The sequence below is a fragment of the Vanessa tameamea genome, chromosome 18 (assembly GCF_037043105.1).
Source record: "Vanessa tameamea isolate UH-Manoa-2023 chromosome 18, ilVanTame1 primary haplotype, whole genome shotgun sequence".
Lineage (NCBI taxonomy): Eukaryota > Metazoa > Arthropoda > Insecta > Lepidoptera > Nymphalidae > Vanessa > Vanessa tameamea.
Genome location: NC_087326.1, coordinates 3214362 through 3238688, shown reverse-complemented (window position 1 = coordinate 3238688; position 24327 = coordinate 3214362). Strand labels below are relative to the sequence as shown.

Here is a 24327-nt window from a genome sequence, read left to right as displayed (position 1 = left end):
AGATGTAAAATAAATGTATAATGAAAACTCTTTACCCTTAAAGCCTTTTAAGAGTTTTTTATTTTTTTATTTTTATTAATCTATCATTCCCAACGAAATTTGAAATTTATGCTTAAATCAAGGTTTAAAAAGGTTTAATATATATATATTTTTAAGTTTTAATGAATGTATTTTAAACAAATTATCTTTCAATCGCCGGGATCATATTATTTCACATAATTTGTAACTAATTGTTTATAGAGGGACAAAGCTTAAAACGTATTCAAGTTGTAATGGGTCCGAGAGCATTAATTTCATGATCTCTCATCAAGGGTTAATGGAGGGGAATGGCGGGAAACGCGACCTGTTGCGTCACTCTCACAAGTTGCTGTATCAAAAACCAGCGTCAGTTTATCACTCGTCTCTCAGGAAATCGCACGTTTCCGCCATTTTAGCATTCAGGCGCCAAACTACAAGTTTACAAATATGTCGCTCTGAACCGTTTTGACTTCATACGTAACATTTAATTTAAAACTTATTGCATTATTTGAATATCTACGTTGAAACGTGTTTTGTATATTCGTATTAAATTAAAGAGATGCATTTTATAAAATTGTCTCATCTGTTACTAATGCAACAAATGTTGTCATTATGTCTGTCTGATCGTACAGTGTATAAAGTAGGAGTATTGATGGCCTCGAGACTAGATTCGCCGTTTGATTTGGAACGTTGTGGTCCGGCTGTCGACCTAGCTCTGGATAAAGTTAACGAGAAGTTTCTGGCCCATCATAATGTGGAACTACAAAAAGTACAGGGCAGGTAAGTTATGTGTGTTAATTGGTTGGCTAATGTAATAATGAACATACATGTGATTATTCAGTAGTTATATGTTGTATATAATTAATGGACACTTATTTTTCCACGCGTAGAGTATTACTATCAAATATCCAATCAATTATTGTAGAAGACGCTTTTCGATTAAGGATGAAAAATAAATATCAATCTATAGTTTTAATATAAATAATACGATAAACTTATTATAAAATTAAAGAGTAAATGTTGCAGAAAACCTTAAAATTGTTTCTAGCTATTTAATGAGATTGCATCTTGATCCGTTTGAACTTCAGTGTAATCTGCCTTTAGCCTTTCATGATCAATCATATCGATTACTAGACTAAGAATGACTCAAAGCGAGTAAAATGTAATTTCATTAAAATTGTTGGATTTGGAAATATTTTTAACATTGTATGTGTTTAAATCAAACAATAATATATACATATACAGCTTTACCATGTTCTCTCGGAACAGGTATATACACGTATGTGTATATACCTGTTGTATATATATATACATACTTAGCGGTGCCGTTACAGTGATGAAATTAATTAACGTTTGTACTGCACTTGTATATTTAAGGTATATTTAAAAGTTAATTGTAAAGAAACGTGTTGTATATACATCAATATTCAAGTAAGTTTTTGACGGAGTACGTTTGTTCAATCCATACCTATTGGTTTTGGTGAGCTGAAAATAAGGAATGCTGAAATGATGGGTCGATTAGATGAAGGCGAAAATTGAAGCGCCACCCTTCAAATCAAAATTCCGAACAATAATTTCTTGGTACGCCTCTACATTACAAAACGATGATCATCAAATTTTCAGCCTCTATACCTATGTACATAGGCTGTACAGGCAAATTCTTTTGCATAATATTTACTTGGGCACTTACATAATTTTATATCCGTTATCCGAAGGTTGTTTGGAGCAGATCGTTTTCTTAGCGATAAGATCGCTTTTAATACATTATTTTTAATAAAAGCCTGAGTCTCCATGACACTATAAAATGTTCACTATAAAAGATTTTCACTTATTATTCCGCTCACGGACGAACTTGCTCTATGTTTAAAACACGTCGTATTATTTGAAAACACGTTGTTCGCGAACTAAAATATTTTACTACGGACATTTAAAATATTGTGATGAATATTAATGTATAGATAACACTGATTCTTCGTACTTATTATTAGATTTTGCAAGCCAGATACTACTAGTTTCAAATAATTAGTCAATCTTTAGTTTGTTTCTTGCCCGGAAAAAATTTATCGTTTTCGTTAATGTTTGATGAAAAAATAGTGTTAGATAACAAATTCAAATAACTTTTTTTGTACTTTACGTTAGTTTTTATTAAAACAATTTTATACTTATAGTAAAACTTTTTTCATATTTAAAGTAAAAAAAAATCTTACCAGCTACCCGTCTTGTTCCGGTGCGGTCGCCCCTGGCCTGGCTGCGGACATGCACTTTAAGGACGACGTTATAGCCTTCGTTGGTCCCGCCTGTGCATTCGCATTAGAGCCAGTTGCCCGGTTGGCTGCCTACTGGAACACACCCATCATTACTGGAATGGGAGATCAAGTAATGTTATATTTAATACCAGCGTACAGCGCACTCTACAATATTATATTAGGAAGTGGCCCAGATGGCATTCCTCCCATTTTTCTTAAAACTTGCTGGAGTCATTTGGATTTAATTTTATTTATCTTCTTTAAATTATCTTCTCGTACAGATAACATACCCAAAGCATGGAAACAATCATTTGTTGTACCAATTTATAAGACCGGTGATAAGCATTACATTCAAAATTATCGACCTATATCTAAACTAAATACTATAGCTAAATTATTTGAAAAAATTATATATGATCAGTTATATTTCGTTCTAAGGCCGCTTATCATCGACCAGCAACACGGATTCTTCAATGGTAGATCTACTGAAACGAATCTTTGTGAGTTTACTCATCAACTTTGTACAGTGATGGACAATGGTGGTCAGGTGGATGTTGTATACACTGACTATTCGAAAGCCTTTGATAAGATCTCTCATTCTCTGTTGGTCAAAAAACTTGCTGCCGTTTGTATTCACGGTGACTTGCTTCGTTGGCTCGAATCTTATTTGAGGGATCATAGTCAAGCTGTTTCTATCAAAGGTTTTTGTTCATCGTTTGTGCCCGTTACCTCTGGTGTTCCTGAAGGATCTCATCTCGGGCCATTATTATTTAATATTTTTATCAATGACATTATTCGATATATTCATAATTGTAACATATTACTTTATGCGGATGACATGAAAATTTTCAAAACAATTAAGTCGCCTCAAGATTGTTTATTACTTCAAACTGATCTCAATAACTTAGATAATTACTGTGATAAAAACGTTTTACGCTTAAATATAAAAAAAATGTAACATTCTAACATTCACAAGGAGACTGAGGCCAATATTATTTGACTATAAATTGCAGAATACCGGTCTGGTCAGAGTTTCTGAGATTAGAGATTTGGGTGTTTACTTAGACCATAAGCAAACTTTTACTTATATTAATTATATAATAGCTAAAGCGTATCAAATGCTAGGATTTATTCTAAGGTTGACTAAGGAATTTAAAAATAGCTTTACCTTTATTCTACTGTTTAATGCTTTTGTTAGGTCTATCTTGGAATATTACTCTACAGTTTGAAACCCTTATTATAAAACGTATATAAATAAAATAGAAAAAATTCAGTCAACATTTTTGAAACATTTGCGATTTAGAAGTGGCTTTTCCGATCATACTGATAATAGTGATATCTCTGGTATCATCCCGTTAAACGTGCGTAGAAATTAAAAGAATTAGTAGAAAGAGACCAAATTATTTTATATAAAATTGTCCATAACATTGTTGTTTCTAAGAGTCTTCTTAATAATGTATTTTTTAAATGTCCCCGCCTAAACGTGAGAAACCAAACTTTATTTTTTGTACCCCTTTGTAAGTGTGACTATTCAAAGAATATGTTTATGTTACGTGCGTGTAAAAACTATAACATACATTGTAAAGAATTAGATATATTTAACTAAAAAAATTAGTGAATTTAAATTTAGTTTACGTCATATTACTAAACTATAACTGTTTTACTTGCTTTTAATACTTTCTGTTTTTGTTTTTATTTTTAATGTAAGTTGTTATTTGTTTGTATTAATTTTAAGTGGAAACTTGTTTGATTTATGTTTTTATTATATTTGTTTTTTTTTACTATTAAGTGTAATTATAATTGTTTGTTTCCCAAATAAATAAATAAATGAATAAATATAAACCATACAGTCTTGTGTATAATGGAATTGGCAGCACGTGTGTATGATACATAATTGTCATAAGTGTGTAATGTAAGATGTATTTTAAAAAGGGGCCCGTTATTTCCGATTTTAAATTATATATATCCTTCTGTTGCACAACGACTATTGAATAGCAACAATCGTAGATATATGTAGCTTTCACATATTTAGCCTAGGAGTTTCAGCGAAATTTGGAAAAATAAATTATACACACTAATACACACTAACCAAAAAAAATAGTTAAGTCCACTCCTTTGTCTTTTCTATTGTGTTATTTATTATTTTCTTTATCCGTTTTATAAACATTAACTCTCAATATTTTTTTTTTGGTCTTAAAATATTACAAGATGTTTAAATAAACGTATAACAAAAAGACGTAGATCTTACTGCATGCGTTTGAATAAATGTATGTAGAAGATTACAATCCGGAGATCGTTAAAATATAAAAATAATTATTGTTAACGAAGAAAATGTTATTAATTAATAACGATAAAAGCAATCAACTTTGAAGGATTAATTTATTAAGCCTTCAATTGACATACATTGCCGATCAGTATCCTATAAGTAATTGTAAATCTATCTTGTCATCATCGGATGAAGGATGGAGACTTAGTTGATGTTGTGAAGATAACGATACAAGGAGTATAATTTTATAAAAACTTTGTAAGTAGCTCAACATACACTGTTTATTGAAGATATAAAAGTGGGCTTTATAATAAATCACTAGTTGAATATTTCACATACCTTAACTAAATAATAATGATCTATCAATAGGACAATGTACGAGTCCCTCTGGGTATATCGTCATAAGCGATGTAGGGAATAATTAATTTTATGGCGCCAATGTCTATATGCAGCGTTGACCACTTATCATCAGGTGGCCCATTTGCAAGTAAGCCTACCTATGCCTTAAAAAAAATCAGACACCTTTCAACTATATTATTTAAGGTGGCTGTTAAAATATTTTTTTCGGTATAACGATGTTAAAATAGAATTATAACAGGCAAAGAGAATAGATTCACGATATTAATAACGCAGTCGTACGTCATCCCTGTGCATAATAAGAAATATTTATTTTATCATATTTAACAGTGTCTTATCTATAATATAAAATTTTAATATGTCAGACATAATCTCCATAATAACATTGTAAAAGATTTGTCTTATCTCTATATACAAATCTTTCATAGAAAGTTTTCATGTTTTTTTATATTTTGGGAGGATATGCTTTGAAAGCGTTAAAAAAAATTCTCTTCGTCAACGTTGACTCAATAAAATATTAAAATATATACATCGTTTATATCTATGGATATATCCATACCGAATCTATAACCTATCGGAATATTTAAATTCCATACCAATCGGATTAATAGCTTTTGCAAATTCACAAACAAAGAAATCATACTTCTATTATAATATTTCTTTGTCTTGTCTTTATATTTCTGTTGAAATAAATTCAGTCGTTTTCCAAATTATAAACGTTCTGATTTGAGAGATTGTCTTCCAAATTAACGTAATCACCTCTAATTGTCTGACATAATGATGAGCGGTCTTTTAAAAAAAGTGCTTACGTTAAATAAAGATGTTCTTATCGTTAGGTATAATGAAACCCCAAAGTCTACTTAAATAGGTCCCCGTGGTTTCAATCCTGAGTTGATAAGGCTCAATCTTCCAGCTTTCACTAATCACTTAACTACGTTTTGTAAAGGTCAAGCGGTAACTTAAGACGCGTGGATAATTGTACCAACAAAACAAAAATAAGTAAGCAGCTTGTAAATTTGTTTAAGTAAAATTTATTATTGCTTTAATTGCTTTATTGATAGAAATTAATTTATGTCTACTATCCAAAATTTTAATTGCGCTTAGAGATGTACCAATCTTCAATGGGCGTCTTTATATTTAATAGAATTGTAGGATATTTTATTCAATCTATTGAACTATTTACTGAGAATGAACAAATCGCGAGAAGCAGACATCCAGACTACTTTCAACAGTCGTCAAAATCGACTGATAGCAACATGACAAATGAAAAAACTATTGAAATGATGACAAGCACGATAAAATGGTATTTTTACACGAAATCTCAAAACTAAGATCTGCTATCGTTTAAAATATATGTATACCTATATGTATTGTTGCCAAATATTCAATCTTTCTATTGATTATTGTTAACTGCATTTTTGGATAAAATTTAAATTTTAAGATTATAGAGATTTTATATTCAATATTATTAAATCGGCTGTTAATAACCTTTAGCTTTTATTAGTTATTTTAATATCTGTTTGTCATAATATTTTGTTTATTTTTATGAACAACTCTGGCTTTACTACAAACTATTTAGCATGACAAAATTGTTTGTATAAAAAGGCTTAACAGTTATCCTGTATTTGCCATGTTTTAAAATGTTTTGTCCCAGTTACATAAACACACCGTATATAAATAATATATTATAGCATAGCAAATGAAGCTAAAATATATTAAGTCAAACAAAGCAATTCAATAGTTTTTCAGAGCAAATTTTTTTCTCGGACTCAGTGATTACCTACTCGTTTCGACTCGATTCTACTAATCCCTTGTGGTCAAGGGTACAAACAAATCAGTGTGAGAGCCACCGAGGACAGGAATGTTGTCCGCGAACTTGGCATTGAGGTGACAGGTAATGGGATTGGATTGAAATGTAATGGGGCAGGAGAACACCTCTCTAAGGTATTAGGAACAAATAGTATATCGGTTTTAGTGATTAAAGTGATTCCAAAACAAATAGTCGACGATAAAATTGAACTTTAACAACAATAAAAAATATCATTTATGTCTTTTCCGTTGTTTATGGGTTAGTGACTAGTTACCGTGTTATTGTCACTATTAAGTTATTGTTTTATTTATGCCACACGTAATTTCGTCATTTAGGACATATGTCACGTAGGTTTATTGTATTTTTTATGAAAATTGCAAATACTACCTACACACATATACATTCTGAAAGCATAACCAAATTACAGTGATTTAACTAGTTAGTTAATATTATCTTTACTAATTGAGCTTAGAATACAGAAACAAGTCCCGGTGATTTTAAAATGCGAAGATTTTGACATTCATTAATATTTCTAGCCTCCATCTGAGGGAGAATTAGCAGCACCAGCCAGTGTCGTTAGTCGTATGCACAGACTTAGAAACTTACGCAAAGGTACCAGGGTAAGTATGCAATGCTTTCACATCTGTTCTGAAATATATTGCCATCCTCTTTCTTTCTTATGTGATAAAAGTAGGAAGAAGTTTAATAGTCTTGTCAAATAAGTTCACAGATTATGAACAGCATACTCAGCCGTAATATTTAAAGATCCTTGTTTATATATTATTTCCAATATTTATTTCTGATTAACATTTGCAGCCTCAAACATTGTTTAATGATAAGGGCAAGTACCCGACTCTGACTCGCATGTCGTATTGTCAATGTCGCTTGCCGCGTGTCTTCACGAGCGTTTTCGAGCGGTTTGGCTGGACTCACGTTGCTCTACTGCTTGATAAATCGGATTTATTTTCACTAACCGTTGGTAAGTATAATGTTAATATACATTTATAGACTTTTTAAATATAGGCAAATAACTTGCTCAACGATCTTCTCTTCTTTGCTCAATCTTCTCTTTTAAACTGACCCTGAAATCCCTATTTAGCCCTACGAATATTAAGGAAAATATGTATCGTACTTTTTTTATTTTGTGTTTATTAATTGCTGCCTTTTGGACCGTAATTTTCCTGGTATACACTAAGCACTCAAGAAGGTTAAAATACGTTGGCAAATAAGTTAATCTATGGCGCGACTACTAATAATAGGAGTAATTATTATAAGCTGCTCAGTTCTGTATTAATATTTATTGGCTTTCTTTGTTTCTGGTCTCTTAGAAACAATTATTACAGTAGGCAAAGATTTTGTTTATTGTTATTAATGTGGTACAGGCAAGAGTTTAGAGTGGGGCTTAAGAAAAGAAGGCGTGCTTAAGGCTGTGAGGGAGTTGGATGGGAATGAGAGGGAGTCCTGCGAGGCGCTTCTTAAGGATGTCAGTATGTACGCAAGAGGTAAGAAGACTTGATTAGTTTATATGGCTATTTATGTTTAATTTTTATTAAAAAAAAAAAACTATCGATTATTATTATTTTTTTTATTCGCATTTAATGACAAACGTAGTATTTTGATATATGTGTATACTTCAGATAAAATATGCATGACCAACTATTGTATCATCCGTTAATTTGTTTTATTTGGATTTTTTTTTGTTTTCGGGTCAAGAAAAGGAAAGTTAATAGCGTTTTCTATCAAATAAAAAAAACTATTATTGTTATATTTTAAAATAACTCTATAAGAGTTATTTTAAAATATAAGAATTGAAAGGATAATAACAAATTGAAAGGATTTTTAACATTAAAAGTTTTTTTTTAAATAATAATTGCTAAGTGTAATGTCGGTGGGCTATAAAGTGGATAAATTAAAACTTCTCAGACAAGTTGTCAAATTTTTTTCTTAAGCAATTAGTCATTTGGTATACTATTGTCTTTATAAAAGACAATAGTCTTTTCTATTGACCAACTCTGGCCACTTTGGCACAATTGGACGCTTTAATATAAGAGACAGTAAAAAGTGGATTCAATATTTTGGCAAGGTCACAAAAGTTCATTATGTACGACTTGCTACCGTCACTTTCAAATAATATATCGTTTACGTGGGTTGTGTTACCGTCTGTGCTATTTCATTTCATTAGGATCTCGGTCTTGCTATGATCTTACCTGATAAAGTTAAAATCACCAAAATGATTACCGACCGACCGTTAAGCCAATGTAAATGTAAATATTGGGAAAAAGCTACAAATTGTTTGCGTGGTCCAATATAATGAAAAACTTAGTTTCGTTAAACTCAGCGGTGCTAGGCCGGATTAAAGCCTTCGGCTACGATCTACTTTAACATATCACTTTTGAGAATCCAAAACGAACGAAATAATAGGATAAGACGGACATATTATACATACTTTTAAATAATTAATTAATATAAAAATCGAATATAATCGAATAATATCTATAGTATTTTGCTATATTATTATTCTTAAATTCAATGTGCTGCTCTAATTTAGAAACGTGCCGACGTATTTGACGTTGTACTTACATTATTTACTTACGTAGTATTGAATATTTTTGTTTACTCAAGAATGCATCGAAATAAGTCAAAATATACTTTATTCTCATATTATAGACACTCTTATAAAAAGTCAAAATTATACGAAAAACATTTTCAATAGGCCTTTAACATGATTAGATAAATTAACCGTTAAGCTAGCCTAGCCTTTATGGAATATGGCGTATGCCGAGACGAAATGATAAGAGTAAATAAATACCAAACGTTTGATTTATTTTTAGTTTAAAAGTTTTTGAATCTGTATGATTCTAAAAAAAAAATCACGAAAAAAAATGATTGCTAGAACATTCTGAATTTAAATTTGAAATTTCTGTTTTTTAAAACGGTTATACCTAGAATTTGTTGCAGGTTTTCTAGGTGAATCCCACGTTCCGACTCTGTGGTGAGACATAACGATTCAAAATTATCATAAAAATCTATTTAAATAAAAGGATTTGTTATGTTTTAAGTATAAAGCAAATAACAAATATATTTCACATTTTAGTAGGGCTTTGAGCAATTCATCCTTTTTAATTAATGCTGTGTGTGTGGTAACTACAGGCACAGCTAGGTATATCTCACTTCCCAAGGCACATTGGTCATCAAGTGGCCTAGACTGTTCTATTCTATCTATTCGCTAACTTAAGCTATCCTTTATTGAATAAAAAGCGAGAACGTACAAAGACGTAGGTGTATGCGGGGAGATGAATTAGCACAGTATGGGCGTATAACCGTTTTATAATGTTTTTTTAATCTACCTATCATTATTTAAAAAAAAAAACATTATGAGTTAAAATCTTAATTTTATCCTTGCGAAGAAAGAGCTAGTAGATATAAAAAAGTAGGTATGTACGACATGTCTGTGCTCAACATTAATATATATATTAATGTTTGTCATCAGTGTAAATAATAATATATCTACTTAAATAAGTAGACAAATTAAAATAAAATAAATAATTACAAACAGTTACTGTTATTAATTAAATTGTTGATGGCAGCGTGATTGCATTGATTGAAATATACCGCAAGATTAAATCCTTATTATACCCGTACGAAATCGGATATATTTGTTATCTTTAGAAATCATAAATCATGGTACATCAGTTTCACGCAAAATTTTCCTTCGACTTAAATTTTATTTTATAAGATTCTACATGCGGTTTTTATTCACGAATGTAATATATTTCTTCCACTGATAGTGGTAATCCTGAGCGTCCGTGGCTCTTTGGTGCGTGAGTTCCTGCTGGCCGCTCATTCGCTGGGCATGACGAGGGGAGACTGGGCCTTTTTGGACGTTGAAATATTTCAGGTGTGCTACTTTCTCTATATTTTTCATAAAATTAAGTTTTATTTTATTTGTGATAAAATAATTTGCATTGAACATAATATTTATAAATATCATATATATTATTGAATATAATATTTTATCGATTAATGCTGTCTGGTCTACCCTCAAGTTAAAATTAGGCATTTTTGTTGATGTTGCTATTAATTGGACGAAGTTTGTGCTTTCGAGCTATTTATCAATTCAACTGCTTCTTTATAAGGGCGGGTATTGGGGAGAAACTGGGTGGGCAGCAGGCGACGAACGGGATGCGGCCGCGCGCGCAGCGTACGAAGCTCTGCTTCGCGTGTCGCTTAAGCTTCCTACAGGCGACCGATTCGATGAGTTCGCGGACACAGTGCGCGCGCGCGCTAAGCTGCACTATAACTATACATTTTCAGATGGTGAAGAGGTCTGTATATCAAATATATCGAGATTTAATAAATATAAATAAAATGTTTTATTTTTATGCAATTCTTTGTATCATTACTTGTGCAGGGAGGGCACAGATTATTTCGCTAATGTCACGTGTGCGATGGAGATTAAACGGTCGAGATTACTGGTTAAATATTGTTTCAGTAGTGAAATACTGAAACAAAGCTGTGTCATATATATTCTTTTAAATGTCAAAACAATAATTACAGAAAGAGGTAAATCAGTTTAAGTAAACACTTACTAAACAGTGTTTATAAGTAAGGCCGATATTGTTTAATATAAAGTCTGTTGCAATTTACTTAATGTATATTTATTGTCTCTACTGTCTATCTACTTTCTGTCTAATCTGTACAATTATATTTTATACATGATACTGTCAGCAGGTGAACTTCTTCATAGGCGCGTTTTATGACGGAGTGTACTTGCTGGGTATGGCGTTGAACGAAACACTGACAGAGAGTGGAAATATCAGAGACGGAAGGAACATCACACGTAGAATGTGGGGCAGAGATTTTCACGGTAAATATATTTATGTCATATTTAAGATATTTCGGAATGTATCTGACCATTACATTTAGTCTTAATCAAATAAGATAATAATAATCCGATGTTTAATGATAAATGTATTAACACTCATATTTATTAATATAAGTGTAGATTTAAACACAGATAATTAATATAAATTATTTATTTTACTTAGGAATCACAGGTCACGTGCGTATTGATGCTGTAGGCGATAGGGATGCTGATTACGCCATATTGGATCTCGATCCTGTTACTGGAAAATTTGAGGTGTGTATATGTGTTATTTTTAATTATTTATTGATGTTTAGTGATATTAATCGCACGGGAATTAAAAATGACATTATTCTTTCTACAAAGAAAATACGTATTAAATTTACATATCTAATTCATTAGTGATTGTATTTGACGTATGTACGTAAGCGTCGTTAGTTATTAATAATAGCAAGTCATTAGGATTCTTCCATTTTTAATACACAAACATTTTATATGTATCGATGTAATAAATACTCTAGTAAAGGAATCCATATTCGGTCAGTCGTGTTAAACACTGTAATAACTTTTGTTTATTGAAATATATTATTAGACTTTATGAGTTGTGTCCTCTTTGTATGCTCAAACCAAAGTGCCTGCCGTTATCCACCCGGGATCAACTATGACATTTGACACGTTAACGCCTTTGATTGGTTATTAATTCATTGGATAAAAATCAACCTAAGTTACTAATAATATATTTTTATAATAGAAGAAGAACTTAAATAATTTTCAACTTCTTACATAAAATGCGATCTACGTGGTCATTTTAACGAACACATCTATCAAAATCTTACACAATTTAGTGTCGCATTTATCCCAAGGTTGTCGCGTTCTATCACGGTCTGAACAGCAGCTATAAGCCGGTAGCTGGGAAAGCCATTCATTGGCCGGGCGGTCGCCGCGCGCCGCCGCCAGACAAGCCGCGGTGTGGGTTTCTCGGGACTGACCCCGTGTGTCAGGGCGGTGAGACTATTGACATTGACGTTGTGTAGTTGTTGCTGGTCGTGATATCGTGGTGAGCATCTAGAAATGTTTGAGAAGCCTGGGAGTAATTCACAGTTCCAAATTTATAGGAAACTGAATTAAAGATGGTATTCCCTCTTTCTTTATCTGAGCGTATCTCATTTTATTATACTAACATAAAATTTGAATTGACAATCAAAAAACAGAATCAGTTTTTAAAATTTGGTACGGCTTTAACTGTAGAGATGAATGTACAAATATTATATTATTTATAAAATGACTGCTTATTATGATAAAGCACATTCAAAGGTACAAAGATATATCTCTATCTCATTCATATTACATTTTCATTTTGGTATAAAAAGAGGAAAATATAATTTATAATATAATATTTTTGACGTAAATTTACTTTACGCCAAATTTTATAACGCGTAAAAAGTAGCTATGTGGAGTGGTACGACGCGGCAAATTGTAATTTATCGTTCATTTTCACGCTGCTCAGAGGCCCAGGCCGTTTTGATATATTGCTTTATTGGCCTGGCCGTTTTCTTGACTCTCGCGGTAACAGCCGCTTGCGTGGCCTACAAGTAAGTATCATGTAACTAACAAGAGATTTTATTAAATATTTTAACCAATAATCTGTGCTTATGTTGACAAAGAGTAACTACTGAGTTTCTTGCCGGTTCTTCTCGGTAGAATCTACATTCCGAACCGGTGGTAGCTTTACTTAATATAGTTTGTTAAATGACGATTCAAAAGGGCTTGTAAAAGCCTACTTGAATAAAGTATGTTTTGATTAAGATTTTTTTGATTTTATAAAGAAGAAAGTATTATTCTTTTAAAAATTATCGGAATGATACCAATATATAATTTAATTATTCGTTTATTCAATATGGCAAAATTGCACAGATTGTCTCCGTTAACAGGTAAGACATATATGTAGTTCAAGAGCTATGTGATAATCCTGAGCAAGTTTACACATAAGCACAATTTAAAAAAAATAGTAATATAAACATTATTTACAGTTAAACCTTCAATGTATTGCCCTCGAACAAAATATAAATCTATACAGTTTTTAAAAATAAGAATTAATACTTATGTTTTTATCTCGAGCTCTGTAGTAAAGGAAAATTTAAAGAAATCACCATGAGTCGGATGCATATCTCTCACATGCCGAACGAACTTGCTTTGGAGCCGCACGGTGGACTTAGTTCCAAAGCTTCTCCTCGAAAGGAGAGAGACATTTACACGCTATTATTTTTATATATTTAACTTACGCATATTTAAAGAAAACGTGAATAATTTTAATATGTACAAATATTAAAAATAATTATCTATATATATCAAATAAACATTATTTCATTTGGCGTTTCCATTATTATTTTGTTACTTGTTGTAAATTACCGAAAAGTAAGCTCTAATATAATTGTATGTCTAAGAATCTTTTAGACGGTATCACCTTTGTTTGTCTTCCGGTAAAAATAGAATACATAATAATCTTTTGACATATAAATCTCCATTAAAATTTTTGTTAATATTAATAAGTTTTCCGAACAGAAAAATATGAAATCCTTCTTTTTTTTACTTGTTATTTCTCTTAAATTTTAACAAAAACATTGTATCAATTAATTTGAATCTTAACTCAAGATAGCGGGTTCAAAGGTGATTAAACATCATAAAATTTTCCTTTGCCTAATTTGTTTTTATAATTTATTTCGTCCTTCGAGGTGAAGTTTACCATCATGAGGAAACCTGCCCTGTATTAAAGAAATGTGGCGATATAAGCTTCTAACCTTATTCTGAAAGGAAAGGAAGCCTTTCAATAGCAGAGGAATATTTAATAACAGCTTGCTGTTTCTTCTCACTTTATGCGTATTGTTTATAATATGTTACAGCAAGAACTAGACATATCTTTAGCCTAATAGTAAGACTGAGTTTGTTTTTCTTTGTTATATCGGAAATGAGTAAAACATTTTACATATAATAGTAAGCAGAAATAAAAGAAACCGACCCAAAACAATGTCCAATGTCAGAAGGGCTTTTAACTAAATTTTGTCGGTCAAAAGTCAAAACTACATTTAATAAATGTTGCTGTAAGACCTTCTCACAAAGTTTAATTAATCTTATTTTTAAAAGGTTTTTTTTTAACTCCATAATTTGTAATCTGTCATTTACAATCGAACGCTCGATAAAAAATTATAATAATTACCGATATGTGGTAGGCAAGTGCGTATAGACGCGGAGCTGAACAACACGGCGTGGCGAGTTCGGCCCGAGGAAGTGCTAGTGGAAGTCGGAACAGGTCTAGGTTCAAGCCCTGCGTTGCACAGCATTAACGAAGTGCTTAAGGTAATATTAATCATAATAGTATGTAGTTCTATATTCTTTGATATGGTTTGTGTTCTAATTTGTGGTTTAAAGATCGTATTTTTTAATAGCAATTGTTCAATCAACACAAAAAATGAAAATATATTAAATTTAAATACGCTCTAAATTAATTACTTTTATTTGTCTACCCAGAATAAATAACAATGGCTTTTGATAATGAAATACCTTTATACTTCACTCGCAAATAGCCTTCGAAACATTGCTAATTAATTTTATGTTATCATTGTATTCAGTAACTAGCGTAATTGTTTCATTTTCCAGTTTGGCGTTATGTTGTATTATTCATGGTTCCATTTACGTATCAATTAAAGTCAACAGGCTTCAATAAATCGAAGGGAAAAGTTATTTTTCATTTAACACTATTATACTAGTGATTCTCAAAGAACAATAGAAGTTAGCTATATTTTATAATGTATAATTTTATTGGCTTAAAAACTGATCGATATATTTTCCGTAATCGCGAACAAAATTTGTTGACTAGTAAAATATAACATAAGTTAAAATTATTGTGTGTGAAGTGTTTCTTAGCAGAAACATACAGGAAAATATGTTAATGTTTCATATACAAGTGTATATACTAACTGCGTTACCCTTACTTGTAGACACGATTACAATACAGGAAGCGTAAACCATTTGTACTCGTTTAATCAATGTAACCCAAGCACTGGATCGAAGATAGCTTTGATTACACTGACTTATTTATATTTCTATCTAGTTCATTCAGATATGTGAAATTGTAACGTTAGTGGAAAAAAGGAAGACTTAAGAGGGTGGGTGGGTAGTCAAGAAAAATTTAAGAGCCAAAATGGTAAATGTGATAAAAGAGGCTTAAAGTTAAGTTAATAAATTTAATTTCCCAAAAGTTTGGCGCTTCAGTACTTCTTGTCCACTAACAATAGGTATAACAAATGTACTAATACTCCTATTAAATATACTAATACTTGTTTTTATAGGTTCTTAAAGAATCACTTAATTGTAATAATTAATACATTATTTTAGTTTCATTCATTCTTACATTTGGATAAAAGGTAATTAGAAATATGTATGTAAACAAGGATTTTTTCCTTTAGTTATCTCTTGGCTGGAGTACTCGAAGTAATTCAACAACGGGCGTGGGTCCGGCTCTAACGTTGTCGTCGTTCACAGTCGGTCTTTACAAAGGAAACCGTGTAGCCGTTAAGAAAATTCATAGAAAAAAACTGGACTTGAACAAAAAGCTACTATGGGAGATCAAACAAGTAACTTACTTATTTGTTAATTTTTATTTAAAAATTAAAAATAATTAGATATTATTTACTATACATATTATTTACAAAAATATATTATATATCTTTTTTTATGATATAGGTAGGCGGACGAGCAAATAGGCCACCTGATCGAGTAAGTGACCACCACCGCCCATAGACAATGACGCTATAAGAAAAATTAAACAATCCCTACATCGCCAATGTGCTACTAACCCTGGGAACCAAGATGTTATGTCCCTTGTGTCTATAGTTAAACTGGCTTACTCGCTCTTCAAACCGGAGCACAACAATACTGGGTACTGCTGTTTGGTGGTAGAATATCTGGTTAGTGGGTGGTTCCTACCCAGACGACCTAGCATAAAGCCCCTTCACCAAGTAATAACTATTAATTTTATATAATTATTATATCTGTATAATTTTATTAGTGAAAAAACTAGATTCGAACCATGTGTGCATCAGAGCCCACTTCATTGTATGTACCTTACACACTTAGCTTATATAACGTTCTTTAGTTCCTCGAATGGTTAAGCCACATTGGATTGAATGAACAGAATAGTTATTCTTTTTCTTCTTTTTACGAAGGCACGTAACGTCTCTCATGAGAATACTGCACGTTTCATCGGCGCTTGCGTCGATTGTCCTCTGGTCTTCATCCTGACGGAGTACTGTCCAAAGGGTTCTCTGAAAGATGTTCTCGCTAATGAAGAACTGCAATTGGATTGGAACTTCAGGACTTCTTTGGTGCATGACATCGTTCAAGTAAGTGAATAATTAAGTGTCAATTTTATTGTTTCTACGTTGAGATAATCACTTTCGGTCATAGAATGGTAGGTTGAGTCAACTTTCAACGTGAACATTGAATAAATACTTTTAGGATATATTATAAACTTTTTAAAGACGAGTTCTGTGAGATTAAATTATTGACGAATTGTAAAAAATAAATTAAGTTATTGGTGTACTTAAAATATTCCATATTCATTCGCTACAAAAGATTGTAATAAAGTCGCATATAAATAGAAAATCTCAGAATAAATCAAGTTCAATTACATAATAACGTCGAACATGTCAAGTATTGTTAAACAACGAACACAATATCAAACATAACTAGCTATGAAATAGCCGTGATAAGAACGGCTCGTACTTGCCGGTCTGTTGTAACAATAAACCAAGGGTCAAATTTTATGACTTTGACTTATAATCTGAGCAAGTTTAACTGCTAACTCGAAGTTTAATCTTGTGAAAATTTATTACATAATACGGTAATAATATTGTCGTAGATAGGATTAATGGATTGCTGATTTTATTAACATGTATTATACAATTTGATGATTGTTGACAGAATATATTTTTAAATTAAGAACGTTAGTTATTGTAAATAACGGTTTTAAAATTAAGTATCGAATTTAAATTAATTGACAGCGTCAGTTTGCTTTGAGCTATCATATTACAGAGCTATTTTTTATATTAGTATTGCCTATGAATACATTTAAATCTTTTGATAAAAAATCCTTATAATAAATAAGCCTCCTTATAATAAATAAATCCTTATAATAAAATAAATAAGCCATATTAGACAACAATTGCTGAGATAGTCCAGTGGTTAGAACATGTACATATGAAACGATAATTGTGGATTCAAAGTGAAGTCAGCTCCATTAAATTTTCATGGCCAATAAGGGAAAATATCAGCCACATGTTTATTCTCTAGCTCGCATTGCACACACCATCATAAGCCTGGAGGAATACGCTCCAAATGGAGAAGGGGGCAAAGTCAGACATTGGAAATATACATAATTTTTATTACTTTAGATTAAATTATTCAAGATAATATCTCAGAGATGATAAAAAGTGTGTAGTTAAAGTATGATGATTTTCCGGCAGGCAGACAGGATTTGGATTTGTCTTAAAAATTCAATTAATTAGTATTTATTACTACTGTTTGTAAAATCTGCTCTGTACTTATTATGTATGCCACCTACAAACATTAAGAGATCAATTAAATAGTAACACGTGATTGGTCTGTTTTAATGATTAGCCATGTACGTTAATTTATATAATACTTTATATAAGGAACGATAAAGTAAATAATTGATTAAAAAAAATGAAGACTCCTTATTGCAACTTATTATACTTGTATTTTAATTCGAGACACGAACTATTACTAACTAAACGTCGTCGTCAGAGTGGGATTCGCAAAGTTCCGTAGTATCTCTATAAACCGACGCATCCGTGACCTTTGCCGTAATTCTCGTTATCCGGTTTGATCCGACCATCGCTATGAGCATGTATATATATTTTATACAACAGACTTGGGATTCATCAGATTTGTTTTAGATTGTTTCTTTATGATATTGGATTGGATTTATTCGTAAACCACATTTGATTGTTCCGATCTCACTAGACTAGATTTTGATGAATTTTTACTGTAGATTGTCATCGGTTCTATATAAAATGATTACGCTTTATTTAATAAAAACAAATCGATTTAATGTAAAATAATACTACGCAAGAAAACAAGTGAATGCATTTTTTTATGTAATAGATAGGCGAACGGGCAAATGGGCCACCTGATGTTAAGTGGTCAGTACCGCAACCGGAATGGTTAATATATATATTAACCATTATTTACATCGCTAATGCGCCAGCATCCTTGGGAACTAACATGTGCTTAGTGCTTCTAGTTACACTCGAGAATGAGTAAGTCTCATTCTCCAAACCGGAACATTAAAATACTATGTATCGCTGTTTGGCGATGGCATATCTGATGAGTGGGTTCAATCTACCCAGACGGGCTTCTACAAAGCCCTACGACCAAGCAAATTGTATGTGCATATTGCATAATTTAATTTCAAATCGGGAATCCCAATATAAAGACGTAATTCGAATGAAAGATAATTAGTAAGCTTTTTATTAAATTTGGTGTTTATATTTTATAGTTTTGATTAATTCTTGTGAGCTACCTACTTACAGTAACAAATAATATACTTATACGTACTTATGCCTTTTTGATTTTTACCGTTACTCAAATGAAAAATATATGAAAATAATTATTTTATGAAGTTATAATATTATTTATTAAGCTATAACAATAGTAGTGGAATATAAGAGGTATTTACAATCTCTTTAGAAATTTTATAATTTGATAAGTGCTTCGTCATTTGTCACGTAGGGAATGTGTTACCTACACAGCGGGTTGGGCGCGCACGGTAAGCTTCGATCCTCCAACTGCCTCATCGATGGACGCTTCGTGCTCAAGATATCCGACTACGGCCTTAACACGCTGTGCACCCCTACCGACTTGATCAAGGACGACGCCTACTATTATAGTATGTATTTATTTGTTCCTATTTTTATTTAATGATGATGTTAATAAGATGAGCTTGATGATGAAACATGAGATATAAATAGTGAAATTGCTACTGAATGACGAATTCTGTGAGATGAAGGAAAAGACTGAACTTTGTTAAATGATAAAAAAACTTTGTTAATTGACTTCCTTATATTATTATATTCTTTAGGCGCGGTGATGATGACGGCTCATTTTACCTGACGTAGGATATTGTCAGACTGTCAGACACTTACTGTTAACTTACACGATCACAATATTATAATTATTATTTAATACAAGAAAACTTCTTAAACATGCATCATAACATTTTGTTTAATATTTCTATATTTCACCTTCGAGTACAGCCGTGACAAAGTTCAAGAACTATTCAAACTTACGAAACGGAAATTGAATTTGACGTAACGTATTGCATCGGGTTGTAGCTCTCGTAGCTCCCGTAGCACTCGTAGACTAGAGTGTCGTAGTTCATATTGGAACTCAAACTCGATTTATAAAACTGCGTGTAAAATAAATCATTAGTATTTTGTTTAACTTTATTATTTATATTTTTACATTTCTTCGTTTTAAATAATGTAGCAAATGCTTGCGACGAATTCACATCTATTGTATTTCTAAAATTAAAAACTTATTTAATATATAAATCGTGGGCTCAGAATATTTTTTAATAGTGACAGAGATTTCCTTTCTGTTAAATTAAATATTTTAATAAAATGATGTTTTAATTAAATCAATAACTTCATCTATACCTTTTTAATTTATATAAGAATTGATTCGGGCTTAAGTCATCACTTGTTTGTTTATCGTAAAACGAACTATTTGTACAATACTTACGTTTCAAAATAAATAAGCACATCAAAGTGTTATATCACGTTTAGAGTTGCTTTGGACGGCGCCCGAGCTGGTAGCGGGTAGTGTGTATCCGGGTGTTGTCGCATCTCAGAAGGGCGACGTCTACAGCTTCGGCATCATTCTCGAGGAGATTGTCCTACGCGCTGGACCCTTTCACCACTACACTGATTCTATGACTAACAAAGGTACGTTAACCAAGTTACGTAATCCAATGTCGATTGTCTTATAATGAAATCTATAAACATCTTTAAATATAAAAACGCTTTCACTGAAACTAAGGACAATAAATTAAACAAATTACAAATGATTTACAGTTGCCCGCGGCTTTGCTCGCGTTGATGTTGAATATATTTACAGATTAACTTAAAATATTACGTTACTTTAAGACCTCTTTGTATACCACTTTGGTGTGTATTTCACCCTTTAGGGTAGAAAATTTCAGAAGCGTTTCAATACATATCTACTCTTTTTAAATTAGTATTCCAAAAATAAATTTTCATTTTTCTAACTTAAAAAATGACGGACTTCCATACAAACTTGCAACCCTTATTTCACCCCCTTATGGGTACAATATCCAGACGCGCCTACCTTAGTAGTGTCTACTCAATAAAACGATCCTACTCACCAAATTTCATGGTTTTCACCCTAACATTAATAGTTTACGCTCGGCGATGATGAATCAGTCAGTCGGGACATGTTATTTTAAAAGTATAGAAGATATAAGTTCCTAATGAATGTAGTTGTTAATAAAAATATATTGACCAAACCTGCACGCATTGGTTTTAAATCTTCTACTTGTACATACATCCTGCAGTAGGCAACGTATAAAATAAGCTGAAAACCATAAGGAAGAATGGCCATAGACATTTACGGAATTTTACTATGATGTCATACTCTTGGCCAAATTTCAGTGGTGGTGTTGGTTAATTTCACAGTTAAGCCAACTGTACAGAAGATATTATTACATAGATATTGGGTACAGCTTAAGTGTGTACAAAATGATAAAAACACACGTCAAATGTACGTTAGCGGAACATACAAATTAATGTGACTTTCTTCCAGAATTATTCTGCTTGTGAGTTGAATATAGAGAGCAATTATGAAAATTAAATTTCATAATGAAGACAATAGATCAACACTTAGCCGCTGCCCAAACGTGTCACCTTATATATTATGTTTGTAATGTCTACTGCTACTCATGTCAGAGATAGTGTCCCGCGTGAGCGCGCACGAGTCGCCGCCGTTCCGGCCGGCGGTCGTGGTGGGGGAAGTGGGGTCGGCGGGCGGCGCGGCGGCCGAGCTGCTGGAGCTGGCGGCGCGCTGCTGGGCCGACGGGCCCGACGACCGACCCTCCTTCGACACCATCAACGCCAACTATATTAAGTTAGTGGATTCTATATACATACGTGTATGTAATATATGTTTTCCTATATACATGAACATAGCAGCAATGTCGGGTCAGGCTACACCACACCACTTTTGTTTCGTATAAGTATTAGATACTTAGATTACTATGTCCTAGAAGACATAACATCAGCAATGTATTCCGTATGTAAAACCCATAAAGGAAGTAAGGGTGTGTTTTAATGATAATAAGTATACCTACTTCGAGTATCGTTTCGATCCGATTCTTTTAAGATATCATTCAACCTAGATAATATGTGATAATAAGTTACAAATCAATCGAATTAGAAGTCGTAATATTCGTAATATTAGAATTTTGTATATTATACATGCAAAAAGGGACGTTTAAAATTATACAATTTATTATTTATTCCATTAAAATACAAATATACAAAAGCCTCTAGCCTTTGTTAAAGTAACTAATGTATATCCTATAGGCCACATTGCCAAAACAAGCTATAATATTTATTTAAATATATTTGCATAATTTAATAATTATTTGCAAAATATATCTGTAGAGCTATTCTGTAAGAACTAACTTGAAAACACAAAACACGGTCACGAAGGTCAGAATGTACAGATATGCGAGACTTGACTATAAAAATAATTAAAACATGTGAATGATAATTCGAAACATTTCGATAGGAGAGTGACTGGAAGTGAGTTCTTCCACAGTAGCAATTCTACAGCTTAAATAAATAAAAGTCTCTTATTAGGGGTTATTGCGACAATTTGATGGACGACTTGTTGCGACGTATGGAACAGTACGCAAACAATCTCGAATCGCTCGTCGAAGAAAAAACGGAACAGTTGTCTTTGGAAAAGAAACGATCAGAGGAACTATTGTATCAAGTTCTGCCAAGGTAACATATAATCTAATGTTTTTGTCCGATCCCTTTCAAGCTTAACATATAACGTAATTAAAACAAAACGCAGTTTTTTATCCGTAACTTTTTTTAATTTGATTTTCACCGCAATTATACCTCGTTGATTTTTCTCCTATGACTGACTCAGTCCGCTCTATCAAAATTTACAAATCGCAGTATATTTTCCGTATCAACGATAATGACAATAAAAAAAAAATCTATACTATATTGTTAGTATACATAAGTAATTGTTATTTGAAGAGGTTGCCCAATACTTATTTTAATACGTACTGTGCTTGATATAATATAATTTTAAACTATATTATTATTTTATTTTTAAATAAATTTAAGCTTGTCTTTTTTTGCAATATTGAGTCAACCTTAATTTAAAAAGTGTCGTAAACTCTTTTTTTCTTGTATACCGGGATCTTATACAGGCCGGTGGCGCAACAGTTGATGGCGGGCGAGGTGGTGCAGCCCGAGAGCTTCGAGAGTGTGACGGTGTACTTCAGTGACATCGTCGGCTTCACTGAACTCTGCGCCGCCTCGACGCCCATGCAGGTCGTCGATCTGCTCAATGACCTCTACAGCACCTTCGATAGGATCATCGGTTTTTATGATGTTTACAAGGTATTTCTTGCTTTGTATTCAGTAACCTGTAGTAACTCTAATGCTCTTGTTGAACCGAATCCGTCGCGGCCGATTAATTCAGTTACATTGTGCAATCATTGACGAAACGTTTTGATTAAGGTGGAAACAATTGGTGACGCATACATGGTGGTATCGGGTCTACCAGAAAGAAATGGGGATTTGCACGCAAGGGAAATTTGTTTGATGGCGTTGGCAGTTGTAGAGGCTGTGCGCACTTTTGTAGTAAGACATCGACCGGCGCATCGGTTGGAGGTAAAGATTTATGGATTTTAATTTGCTGATAAATTAAGTCTCTACTATGTTATAATATTTTGAACTATAAAGGTTATCTTTCAATTTAATTTTTACTTAAATCAATTTGGTATCGTCGTTTTTAAATAATCTTGAGAATTATTATTTTTTTATGATTTTTTACAATAAATGACGATTTTTTTCTTAAACAAAAAAGGAAAACGTTTTATCTTAATCAATCCTTAAAAGTGGAAGTCTTATCACTGTGTGCGTGCGTGTGGAGGTGCGCGTGGGCGTGCACTCGGGGCCGGTGTGCGCGGGCGTCGTGGGCGTTAAGATGCCGCACTACTGTCTCTTCGGAGACACCGTCAACACGGCCAGCCGTATGGAGTCCACAGGGCAGCGTGAGTGCTCAATTGTATTTTTAATTAAAAAAAATGATACTAAACATATTTATATGTAAATATAATAAACATATTCGTTTTACTTTGTTTGTAGCATTACGAATTCATTTAAGCGAGAATACGAGAATTCTCTTGGAGCAATGGGGTACATTTGTAGTTGAGAGACGGGGAGAGGTCGAACTCAAAGGAAGGGGTCGAATGTTGACACATTGGCTGCTACATTGCTCTGAACAGGAAGCTCGGTTGGTAGCTCAAGGGCCTCAACCTCCACCACAGTACCCTATCCTATTCCCAACGCTCCCGCAGGCACCGATATTACACACACCGTATTTGGTAGTCGATACGCCAACATTGGCTGCTTAATATGAAAAA

General features: G+C 32.4%; 1 protein-coding gene across 1 annotated transcript; it reads left to right on the top strand.

Moving 5' to 3' along the window:
* The first annotated feature begins 544 nt into the window (after positions 1 to 544).
* Positions 545 to 24327, top strand: LOC113400188 (atrial natriuretic peptide receptor 1). Its single transcript, XM_026639667.2, has 22 exons — positions 545 to 798; positions 2229 to 2394; positions 7234 to 7317; positions 7514 to 7676; positions 8080 to 8199; positions 10486 to 10595; positions 10834 to 11022; positions 11429 to 11564; positions 11746 to 11837; positions 12425 to 12566; positions 13069 to 13153; positions 14789 to 14915; positions 16025 to 16192; positions 16784 to 16960; positions 19371 to 19527; positions 20426 to 20584; positions 21605 to 21782; positions 22520 to 22666; positions 23107 to 23299; positions 23420 to 23572; positions 23835 to 23955; positions 24050 to 24327. Exons 1-22 carry the CDS (start codon positions 578 to 580, stop codon positions 24316 to 24318), a joined length of 3357 nt encoding a protein of 1118 aa, XP_026495452.1. The 5' UTR covers positions 545 to 577; the 3' UTR covers positions 24319 to 24327.

Coding starts and splice junctions, on each gene's coding strand:
- LOC113400188 (XM_026639667.2), top strand. CDS start 578: ATGCATTTTATAAAATTGTCTCATCTGTTACTAATGCAACAAATGTTG. Junction 2,395..7,233: donor TTACTGGAATGGGAGATCAA/GTAATGTTATAT, acceptor TAATATTTCTAG/CCTCCATCTGAGGGAGAATT. Junction 16,193..16,783: donor TACTATGGGAGATCAAACAA/GTAACTTACTTA, acceptor CTTTTTACGAAG/GCACGTAACGTCTCTCATGA.